Source organism: Pyricularia pennisetigena (genome assembly GCF_004337985.1).
Source record: "Pyricularia pennisetigena strain Br36 chromosome 7 map unlocalized Pyricularia_pennisetigena_Br36_Scf_7, whole genome shotgun sequence".
Lineage (NCBI taxonomy): Eukaryota > Fungi > Ascomycota > Sordariomycetes > Magnaporthales > Pyriculariaceae > Pyricularia > Pyricularia pennisetigena.
Genome location: NW_021940919.1, coordinates 151,956 through 163,238, shown reverse-complemented (window position 1 = coordinate 163,238; position 11,283 = coordinate 151,956). Strand labels below are relative to the sequence as shown.

The 11,283-nt window shown below is 47.9% G+C and overlaps 2 protein-coding genes across 2 annotated transcripts; one reads left to right on the top strand and one right to left on the bottom strand.

Annotated features, from left to right (window-relative positions):
- Nucleotides 1–8,514: 8,514 nt before the first annotated feature.
- On the top strand, nt 8,515–9,756 carry PpBr36_09721 (uncharacterized protein; the record flags this gene model as incomplete). Its single annotated transcript, XM_029896840.1, has 2 exons — nt 8,515–9,452; nt 9,528–9,756. The coding sequence occupies 2 exons, from the start codon at nt 8,515–8,517 to the stop codon at nt 9,754–9,756; spliced, it is 1,167 nt and encodes a 388-aa protein (XP_029745359.1).
- Nucleotides 9,757–10,374: 618 nt separating this feature from the next.
- PpBr36_09720 (uncharacterized protein) lies at nt 10,375–11,074 on the bottom strand (the record flags this gene model as incomplete). The annotated part of the gene is made up of 3 exons (XM_029896839.1): nt 10,375–10,581; nt 10,709–10,874; nt 10,983–11,074. The coding sequence occupies 3 exons, from the start codon at nt 11,072–11,074 to the stop codon at nt 10,375–10,377; spliced, it is 465 nt and encodes a 154-aa protein (XP_029745358.1).
- Between the last annotated feature and the right edge of the window lie 209 nt (nt 11,075–11,283).

The following is an 11,283-nucleotide window of genomic DNA, read 5'->3' as shown; positions in this document are numbered from 1 at the left end:
TTTTTTTTTTTTTTTTTGGGATCGGAGAGGAGATGATGTTTAAAAAAGAACATGGTGAGTGATCCCGGCCGCGAATCATGTCTGACAGATCATCCGTTGTCAACTGACCATTATTACATATGCAGGGGCAATGCATCTGTTGGTGCATATGGTACGATAGGGGCATCGCTTCCTAATGTACCAGAAACAAAAGCAGCCACAGAAAATAAATGAAAGCAGGAATTGCAAGCAGCGTCCTCCTGCCTCAAAGTCCTCCTATGCTCCGTGGAGGAAAGCTTGATAGCTGGTGGAAAAGTATTCGATTGAAGGTGATATCAGCCAAATTGCTACAAAAACATGACGTAGTAAAAGTACACCTCGTCTCTCCGGCAGCGCATATTTATTAATTGCATCGCCAAGCAGTAACTTTTTCCAAACTGCATAACTTCCCTTTTGTTTTAGTAGTTTTATTTCTCGGAACAATTTTTCAGACTTCAGAGCCAAAGCATTGGTATCCAGTGATAACAGCTTTGTGTTTCCCACTACCTCATTGACATGAGACCAAGATCACGTGAACGCAGTTTTAAGCAGGTCTGCGGGTTGGGGCCGTGTGGAGTCCTAGGACCTCTCTGGGTAGTTACAGCAACTCGGCTGGCCCCAAATCCGGTCCACTCATCCAATGTCAGAACAAGAGATAGATCTTCACAGCCGAGAAATGTTCTGTTTACATCGCTACGACGGTATATAGTTTTGGCTTTATAGTATAGATGGAATGTTTCCTATTTCACTTAGTCACTGAGCCGACAAATTATCAGATCGACCTGCTTGTGCTCAGTCCAGTAATGGTTTATTTTCGTCCTAGCGTCTTTTTTCTTTCCAAGTTCGTCATTGATAATAGCCAAGGCCTGTTTGAGACATCCATTAGTGTGGATGGACTCGCCCCAGCAGAGAGGGAAAAAAAAAAAATAACCTCGAACAGCTCTCCGTGTTTCAGGCCGAGTTGCGAGACACTAAAGTTCAACATGTCCCCCGCCTTCCGAGTCCCGAGTTCAGTCGAATCATTATCTGCGGATGAACGCGCTTTGGTTCGCGATTTTTTTTTTTTTTTTCCTTTTTACCATGGATGGAACCTCTAATTGATTCGAGTGGCCTCGAATCGCAGGAAACGAACTCGAGAAAGAAAACTCTTCGAACTGAACGCTTTGCCGCCTTGATTTGTCCTAGTCGCCCAAGAGGCGGCAAAAACAAGCGCGCGTCCCGCTGACTCTGCCCATGTTTGTCTTTTTTTTTTTCGTTGCTTTTCCAAATGGGCCAGAATGAAAGAGGGGAAAAAAAGTTCACACTCTGAAGTGTAGCCAAGGGACAGTTTCGCCTCGCCAATAATGGCCCTTTTGGTTTCTGTTGTCCCGCTTATTATTGTTGTTGTTATTGATTGAACTAAGTAACCCGTTTCAATCAAAAAGGGCGGCCTCCCGAAAATGACTTTATTTGACGCGTTTGATTGCAAAAGTTCCACAGAAAAGTCGGCAAATTCCTTTCCTGGAAACAAGGAAGCACTTATACGCGGTTCTTGCAATAACGGTCAGCCGTCTGCCTGTCACGGAAAAGTCATACTTAGCATCGCTAAAAGTTGCTTCCGAGGAGCAGTTAGTTACTTCTTGATATTCTTCTATATTGAAGCAAGTGATATGATAACGGTGCGCTCATCAGACTCGGCACGTTGACAGATGCGGGCTAGTTCAGCTACATGCAAGTCAAGTCAAAAACAAAAGGCTTTTTGTCCATCTCTTTCTGGCCCAGCTTTGCTTCTGGTTTGCCGTTTTCGGTAAGTTTGGATCGGCTGAACGAGAACTTGATCAGTGCTCCCCAATTGGAAGGATTGAGGGGCGGGACTAGAGAAATCTAGAGCTAGCCAGCTGAAGATGTAAGCTCTGTTCTAATGAAAGAAACGATTAACTCTGGACACTGTCCTTTTTGTTTTGTTTTATGAAATACACACAAGTTACGACCCCGAATTGGGTTGTGGCTTTTTTTTTTTTTTTTTTTTTTTTTTTTTTTTTCGCTCTCGCTTTGTACATGACGCGGTCGATCTCCCAGGTTCGCGTCAGTGTTCCCGCTACAGAGTAGAGTCTCCAAACTCTATAATAACAGCCCTTGTTTCTAGACCGTTGATCTTCTGCAGCCTGACTGACGCAGCCTCAAGATCAGCATTGCTTTGGGACAGACACGTTCAAGAGCCCCAGATTTTGACGGCAAGCCCCCACATCCAAAACTGCATGTTGCCTTTTTGGTCTTTGTCAGCGCAATTCTGCGTCTCGAGAATCCTGGTTCTACTTTCCGCTCCTACGACTAGTGTTCTAGGCTCTCCGTTCAGCCCTGCACGGCGTGGATTCCGAGAAGGTTTTTCTGCCTGATTCATGTTTGCCATGTTTCTGGACAGGTCAGAAAGAGCTTTCTTAGGGCAGGGCCAAATCAAAAGCTTGAACTGCGTCGTAGAAAAGGAGTAACAAACAGTGATTGAACCCAAGACCTATGCTATGACTAGGGTAGCTAGCTGCCTTGGTTTACCTACCGTTCGGCACTGCATGCACTTATTATTCGCACACCCGCAGCAATCACTTGTTAATGACACGGAACCACCAAGTTTGCTCAAGTTTTTTTTTTTTTTTTTTTTTTTTTTTTTTCNNCTGCTACTCATATTGGTGTGTTTCTAAGGCCCACATCCCCCTTAGCAGGGGTTGGCTGCAAGGCGGGTTTTCGCCAACAGACATCAGGCTATTGATAGAAACTTCTCCTGCACTGCTGTAGATTTTCTATTGTTGGCGAGTCACATCTCTAACTTTTCGGCATGAACTTGCGGCTCAATAGCATAGGAATAGTAAAAATTGCATAGCGAGTTTCTTTTTCTTTCCTTTTTTCCCCCCTCTTCTGCCTGTTGTGCCAACAGCGCAGCACGTAGAACCTGGTTTTTGAAGCCAGCTGGCGGCGTCTAAAGTTGGCGCTTGGTGAACAAGGACAAAACCAGCTCGCACGCTTTAGCAGCAGGCTGTGCTCAAACAAGCGCCAATGGGAACATACTTGTCAAAGTTGTAGCAGGCTTTCCATCAATTGGTGGGTCCTCCAGGAACCCAGGCTCGCTTCCATGCTGTATGTACATTGGAATAAAAGTAGGCAGCCTTGCATGAAAGAGCTACGGGGTGGCACACGTGGCGAGTAAACATGGCTCGGCAGCTGCATGACTGAAATCGGTTGTTAGACCAGCTTGGGAAATCTCGGATCAGGAGCTTAGGGGCGAGTTGAAGGCTACACCGAGTGTCTGTAGTTGCACGCCCAGCCCCTTAACCCCTTTTCAACACCAAAAAAGTAGTATTTCTAAGAGTTCTTATGCATCATAATGATCACAGGAGTACCCGTTCATCCGCGGGTCTGTTTGAAAATAAGGTCTTGAAAACGCAGCCGTGGATGATGAAGCAGTGGTAGATGGTCCAAGTCAAGTTACTTTAGAGGAGATATCTTTTGTAGTATGCTTCAGAAGAGGCTCAAAATCTAGGGTTATCACGCCACTAACTATCTAGCATGATGTGTTACGCATCGCGCTAGAGCCTCCATGGAGCTAGAAGTTGTATTTTCGCGCTTCCGCCCTCTTCTGGGCTGCCTATGGAAGCGGGGAGACAAGGCAGTGTTAACAATATCTCTCACTAGCCTGTCTATAAAGACCTATGTCTAGTGTATATTCGCGTGGGATTTTAGCGGCGAAGGATTTAGTGAGGCGGTTGAGTTTGACGATGTATACGAGATTCTGATACCTTGGACTCTCAGTATCAGACACCTAACATGATTTGCATGGAGATACTGTTGGTCAAGTCCAAGTCTTAACAAGAAGAAAGGCATCGCGTTGAGGCTAGTAGGAATGTAGGATGTCAAACAAACGACGTCAGCCGAGAGGCTACAAGTAGAAATCTACGCTAGCGTCCTTGAGCGCTAGCTGAAGCGAGTGACACATTCATATCTCATACCATCGAGATCTTCTCGCTCGTTAGTTCCTGCACACTCGAAATGGTATCTTGAAATTCTCCGCATGCGAGTACGGTGGAACACCTCACCCGGGAGACGGTCTCCTTCCCAGATACTACGCATGCCTCCTGAGGGCTCACGGGGAAGCACGCATCTCCGGGACTATGGTGCTATGTTCCTTATTTGCAATATACAATTAGCCGAAATACTTCCTCTGGGCAGGAAAAGCATTGTCGGAGCGTGCGCTGCCTGGCCCGGCGAGAGGCAACAGAAGGTGGTCTTCCTTATGGTTTGTTGATAGGGCCAGGTCGGGCTTATTGTGAGGAAAGCAGCTGCAAGACGTTGATTATACTCTTCTACAATGCTCCCCGACTTCTGCGTGTAGTGGTCCGCGAGGCTGTGTACAATGGGAGTGACTTGTGCTGACATATATTTGTTTCCGACTTATAGCGCCTGTTACGCTATCATCATAGCATTGTCCATTATGTCAGAGATATTTGTCATGAGCTACGTCTGTTCCTTCCATTGATGCTGTCTTCTGCGGAAAGGATCTGAGGAAAGGAAGAGTTTCTCCCTACAAACTTATGAGGTCGGAGGAAGCGCTCATCTCCAACAGAACCGCAAGTATGTTTCCCTCAGTTAGTAGTATAGCCAACCTCAAGTAACAGTTGCGTGGCCCTTGTCTTGAAACCAGTTAGGTCAGGCCCCAGTTCATCTAGCATATAGTCATACTAAGACATGAATCTGGATCTTTCAAGTTGGCACCCGAAGTAAATAATGTAGCTGTCCCTACCTAAACTCAGATCACTACGGTCGACAAATGGCAGAGGCAGGCTGGAGCGTAGTTGTCACTGATTGCTCCTTCAATTTGGGACGGTCTCGAAATAATAAGATAGAACGTTGCCCCCCAAAATCGGCACAGTGATGTTTATTCAGCCTCGGAATATTCTCTGTTCAGCACGACGTCGGTATCTTTGGCGATATACGTCTTAGTCTCGAGAAATGAATCCAGTATGCCAAGGAGAATACAATAATTATTTGAACCTTTAGTTATGCAAGGTTATGTCTTACGACATGGCGGCTATCTCCCGGATAAGGACTGCTCGTCTACTTGTCTATAATCCTACTCAGTGTTTTAAATGACCTACCTGAGTACTTCGTACTGCCTTGTACGGATGCTGGCGAGCATTCACCAGATACTCGCTAAATGTAGACGTGATAGAGAGATAGGACGACAGCTCCCAGTCACCTGTCACTATAGGTTCCAGCCACTACCCGATCACTTCCACGTATATATATCTGCAACGCCGCCTTAGATTCACGACTTTGAAGTGTTTTAGCCACCGGGCACAAACTAATCACATTATTGGAGTAGCATAGGCCGCTAGTAAGTTACAACGAGCCAACGGCACAGCAACCAACTCCATTAACCAGCGGCCCAATTAGCAGCAGCAGCAGCAGCAGCAACAACAACCAAACGCTCTCAGCACGACCTACTGCCAGAATTAACGACTTCCCCACAGTTTGCCATCGTCCCCTTGGGCTTCAGTCGCGTGTGGGACATTCTAGAGCCGCGGCCGCGGCCAAGCCCCCTGTCCTCGACTTTGGCATCCGCACATTGTCCGGTGGCGATCACCAAATACGCTGGAAAGCCATACCGGGCCCGTTCCTATACGATAGAGTCCTCTCGTTATTCGTCAGTATTGAGCCTTGGCACATAATACAGTTCCACGGTTTCGCGCGCCAGCCGCGGGGACGGCTCTGTGTGTAGCAAAGCCTCCGAATGCGGAGACGACCTACCTGTCGAGATGCGACCTGTGTGGAGCCGAAAAGTGTCAAAAATGCACTACAACATGGGAGGGACTGGGACGGTAAAACGGCGGGCTGATGCCAAACGGCCACGTCCACGAGTGGCTCGAGAATGTACCGGCCGTCATGGACCCGCCAATCTTTTTGTCGAGAAGGACTTTGGCAGGTCGAGCGGGCAAGAGAGCAGCACACCCATTTTTTTTTCCATCGCCCGAGGAACTATTGTGCCTAGACTAGATGAGTAAATAGACTTGTACCCTGGTATACGGGCACGGGTGAGTAGGGAAGCCTGACTAAGGAGTATGTGGACCAAAGACGTCGGTTTCTGGAAGCGGAAACATACGTTTTTTTTGGACGCCTTGGATCCCAAATTCGACAAATTTTCTCCAGAATCAAGTTAGTAGGGAGCAGACTAGACTAGTACTCAGGTGGATGGCCACTGGGGCACCCTCAGTGTTGATGTTCGAAAAGTTACCTACATACCGGTAGTGTAAGTGGGATGGACAGATCATCCATCCCCCGGCCTCCGAAGCATGGCCTTTTGTCATCTATCAACAAACGGTGCCCAGTCATCGCCTCCTCATGCACTAATGTAGGCAGATATGATGAAACTCTATTATCTTCAAGTGTATCGATGTGTTACTATGAAGCCGTAGCCTCGCCGGTACCAATAACGCAGCAATCAAGGTGGGAAGAGCAGTTATCATCATGCCATGGGAGCAAGATACCCGGAAGCTGGTACTGTAGACCGGAACAAGTCCTTGCATTGATGGATGGCGATCTCCATCACCCTTTTGCCTCGGCACGGAGGCGGGGAAGCCAGGTCCGGAGGCCGCAGATTTGCAAAATCACAAACGCCCCCGATTTCCGGAACAAATAGCCGAGCCAATATCTGTTTGTTACCCATGGTTTGCAGGGAGAGATGACGACTTGGATATCTAGACGTAGTTCTAGTACGAAAATAAAAAATCAATAAATAAAACGAGCTATTTATTCTGATAAGGTTTGTGGCGTGCTACGAAAGATTATGCACAATTTGTGCAAATCTCCTCCCAAAACAACCTGGCTGATGCCTGCATGATGTGGACGAAATGCGTCGAGACGTGGCTATGTCTGAAGATTAGACCTAATATAATTCTGGATGTAAAACACAAACGGTATTCTGATTATAGTATAGCCAATTTTTTAAAAGCAGATTGGAGGGTAAAAAACGGACACCGAATGGCAAGGATTGGACCAAATTAACATTATTGGAAGAAAAATATCTTCTGTTAGTTGTAAAAGTCACGTTGACCAGCAAACGCCTGTACCGTATAAGACGCAACGATCTGCGTGGTATTCTAGTGCAGACGGGCAGACTAGACGAGTCGGTGCTTACATGGTATATAGTTCAACGGCTTAGCTGTATGGGCTCAAAAGGGGTCCTGTCAAGGTACATTTCATGTTAGTCGGATATTCCCAAGGCTGGTGTGGTCCTTAGATGATTGGGCCACAACTTGACTTCGCCGGTTGCTGAGGATTTGATATCGGAATGGGACAAGCTTGTAAAGTTAAGTGCATAGCCCAGGTAACACTTTGTATTTCCTAGATATTTTAGTCATCGCAAATTGTATCGGAGGAGACCGTGATGCAAGAAGTATTTCGTCCACCTAATGCGGAGTAGATTGGCTTCCCCCTCACTGATAGGCTGACGAGTGAAGACCCCTGTGGTCCAAAATAGCTTACGATAACATGGATAGCGAGGCGGCCAAGAATATCTGGCACGTTACCGAGCCATAGCGTTGGCTAAGCCGTTAGATCAACCGCATCGTGTCAAGTGTCAAGTGATACAACACGCAGTACCGATGGGACCCCTCATTCCTCGGTGCGACTGGCCGAACGAGAAAAAAAAAAAAAGGGCTTGCACCAAGCTACATAAGCCTTCATTTCATGCTAGCATGGACGTAAATCATTTAAAAATGTGGCTTGTTGTACGCTGCTGACGCAATGCTGGGGATATTGTCTTGAGGTAAATTTAGAAATTTAGTAAACAGAAGCCTGCTGGCCTGTGTAAACAAGGTCCCTTCTGCTGTCAACCGATAGGCGCTGGGCCAATGCATCGCCGAACTGGACTGGGGTCGTCAGGCAGACTCCCCGGTGTTCCGTACCCTTTGTGGCCGTTGGGTCATAGTAAGTTTCAAGAGTGGAGAAAATCTGAATCGACAGACTTACTGTATTGGCTTCTATGCCTCACTCGTCAGGCACTGATTACGTCGTCCCCCTTGATCTGCATAATGTGATTGGCCTGACAGGAAAGTATGGCATGTCAAGACGGCTTTGTTGCAAACAAGCAAACAGGGGTCCAGGTGGTGGTCATCGCCATGTTCGCTTGGTGGGCTGACTTCGCCTCCTTCACCCGCGCCTTCTTTTTAACTTGGGTGTCCCGAACTCTGTTGCTTGATGTGAACAATTTATCTTCTCGTCCTGTCTTCTTATCCTGCCATTCAATTCCTTTCTTTTCCATCATCCAATTACCAAGCCATTTCAGTTTCTCCCAACTTTTACGAAACTAACGACATTTTCTTTCTTTCTTTTTTTTTTTTTTTTTTTTTATCTTGTCCGAGTTGAACCAAGTGTCGATCGGAGACAAGTCCACTACTTTGAACCTGCTTTTTCCTTACTTTGTATCGGCGTCCTTCGACTTTTCTTTTTAACCAACAACCCCAGCAGAAAATGAAGACATCAGCCGTTATCGCCGCAGCTGGCCTAGCGGTGGCTTCGGAAGCCATTCTTCTTCCACCGGGATCCTATGACCTCAGCTCCGCTGAACCCACCATCGACGCCCTCCCTTTCGCGATTGGCCCCGATGGCGAGGACCAGACCGTCAAGCTTGATTGCCCGGGATGTCCGATTGTGATCGCCGGTGATTCGGCACTCTACCGCACTCGTGCCGGTGACTCTAGCCACCTCGAGCTAGAGTTCTCCATCGACCATGCCCGCTCGGGAGACCGTCTGCTACTCAACGGCTTCGAGATCTACCCCGAATCGGATCCTCTTGGCCCGATGCCCCTTCGTGCGATGGTCAAGCCCGATACCGACGACTATGAGACCCAGCATCTGCCCATCGACTACCAAGATCTTGGTTTCAGCCTTCGCGTCAACCCTTCCATGGCCATGAGCCTAGACGGCAAGAACCAGCTCGTCGCCGTCGACTTTCAGGTCATCGAGATTGGCAACACGTTTGTTCAGGGACTTGAGAGCGTTCACCTCAAGATGCTAAAGAAGACCGAGACCGGCGCCCTCATGATTGCCGAGCTCGAGACTGGACCTTCGGAGAACCCGGTTCCTCAGTCCAACAAGCAGCCATGCCAGACCCTCATGTGCGCTATCATGGGCAGCATGGACAAGATCATGAACCAGGTCCGACCTCACCGCTGCAACCACCCCGGCCACCATCACATGGGCAACTTTGCCGACATGATGGGCCACATTGGCAAGGACGCTCCACACGCTCCCCACGCCCAGCCCAAACCAGAGAACAAGGTCAACCAGGGCGAGGGCCAGATTCACCACCACCCTCAGCGCACATGGGCCAGCCTGTTCAAGCAGCTCAGCTACTCGATCCTCCTGCCTATCCTCATCGGCATCGTGGCTGGTATCAGCGTCAGCATGTAAGTTTTTTTTTTTTTTTTTCCCCTCCTGTCCTATCTGTTGCTCGAATTGAATGCTAATCAACTCATTACCAGTATTGGCATGATCATTGGCACTCTCATCGTCGGTACCTGGCGCGTGTTTGTCCGTGGCAAGTCGTTCTTCCCGTCACGCCGCTGCTGCCGTCGCCGCGCTGGCGCTGGCCGCAAGGCTGCCGCGCACGAGGCTGCCGTGGTCGAGGAGAAGGCTGGTCTTATGACCAACGTCGAGGACGACACTCTCCCCATGTACACCGACGAGGAGGACAAGAGGGACACTGCCTAAGCGTCTTTCGAATTTTATTTGTCATCGGTATCACATCCCAGGAGAGACTCGGTCGAGGTTTACATCTGGCTAGTCTAGGCTTGTTAGGTTTACTCTGCTGAGGACAATGCTTTGCCGACGGAACAGTTGGGGGGCTTTTGGTCAAGTGGCGCGGCTGATTATTTGAAATTAGAATGATCTGCATAGTCTAGTTTTAGATTCCGACATTCATTTGCCGAATATCACACTCACTTGTGCCCAATCACCCTCGATCTAACATGCATGTGTCATAGCTGGACTGCAGAATGTGATCTGTCGTCTGATTATTACTTGCTCATGAAATTTGTCATCCAACACAAATTACAATCGACTTGGCGGGAATCATATTGGAGGCAATGCGGCAATAAATGCCAGTGAGTCCAATGTAGGGATGGCGAATGGCGAGCAAGAGCTAAAGTCGAATTTTTACATCAGCATTAATATGATAATCATGATCAATGCTCCAAGTCTACGAGAGATGCAAGGTATACAAAAGTGGGAAATACACACTAACTCCTGAATATGATTTTTTTTTTCTGCTCTAGAAGAGGTATACCAATTCCAAACTCATACGGAATACCACCTGCCCTCCCAGTGTAATCACCAATGTTTCTCACTAATCTGCACCGCATTGACGTCAACCCCATCCTTGAACCATCGTTCATCATCGGAAATCTCAACGTCATTGCCACTCATCTGCCGCTTGCGCATGAGACCATTGTCCGCAAAAGTCCAGTCCTCCAAGCCATAGGTCCGGAACCACCTGCCGTCCTCATCATGCCACTCGTACCAAAACTGCACGGCAATCTTTTGTTTGTGTCAAAAGGTGATAGATCAAGGTCTTGTTGTCAGCATTTCGTATTCATGAATCATAAAATAAAAGCTCAGCAAAAAGCCCACGGGAGAGGTTATTGGAGCAGCGTCAAACACTAACCTTGTTGTCGCTGAAAGCAAACAACTCCTTTCTCAGCTTGTAGCCGCTCTCTTTGGCCCATTTCTTGGTTAGGAACTCCCCAATTGCGTCCCTCCCGGTAAGGAACTCGTCCCTGTTCCGCCAGATGGAGTCTGGTGTATAGGCCATCTTGACAACTTGGGGATTTCTGTTCGGTGCGTTCTATTATGAGCAGCTGTCCAGTCCATCTACAATGGAGATACTTTGGGTTGGGGATAGAAAGTGATAACTTCGAAACAAAAAAGAAAACTCTCACCTTGTGTTCCAAGCATCCTGCGCTGCTTTGACTTTTACCTTGGCCGTTTCGGATGTGAAAGGCGGCAGCGGCGGTTTGGTTTCGGAGGCCATGGTCGAGTAAACCTTGGTGGAGCTAGTCTAGTGTATAAGGAAAGATATGTGTGAGTAAGGAAGAGTAGCCTAGGTTACATCGGTGTGCCACTCAACTGAGAGATACCTACGATCCAAGAGAGAAAACACTGTTTATTCTGTCGAGCTGCGAGGGTTGGAATTGCTGGGTAGAAGGAGGAGGAATGAATATGGGACCAGAGCCAAAGTAA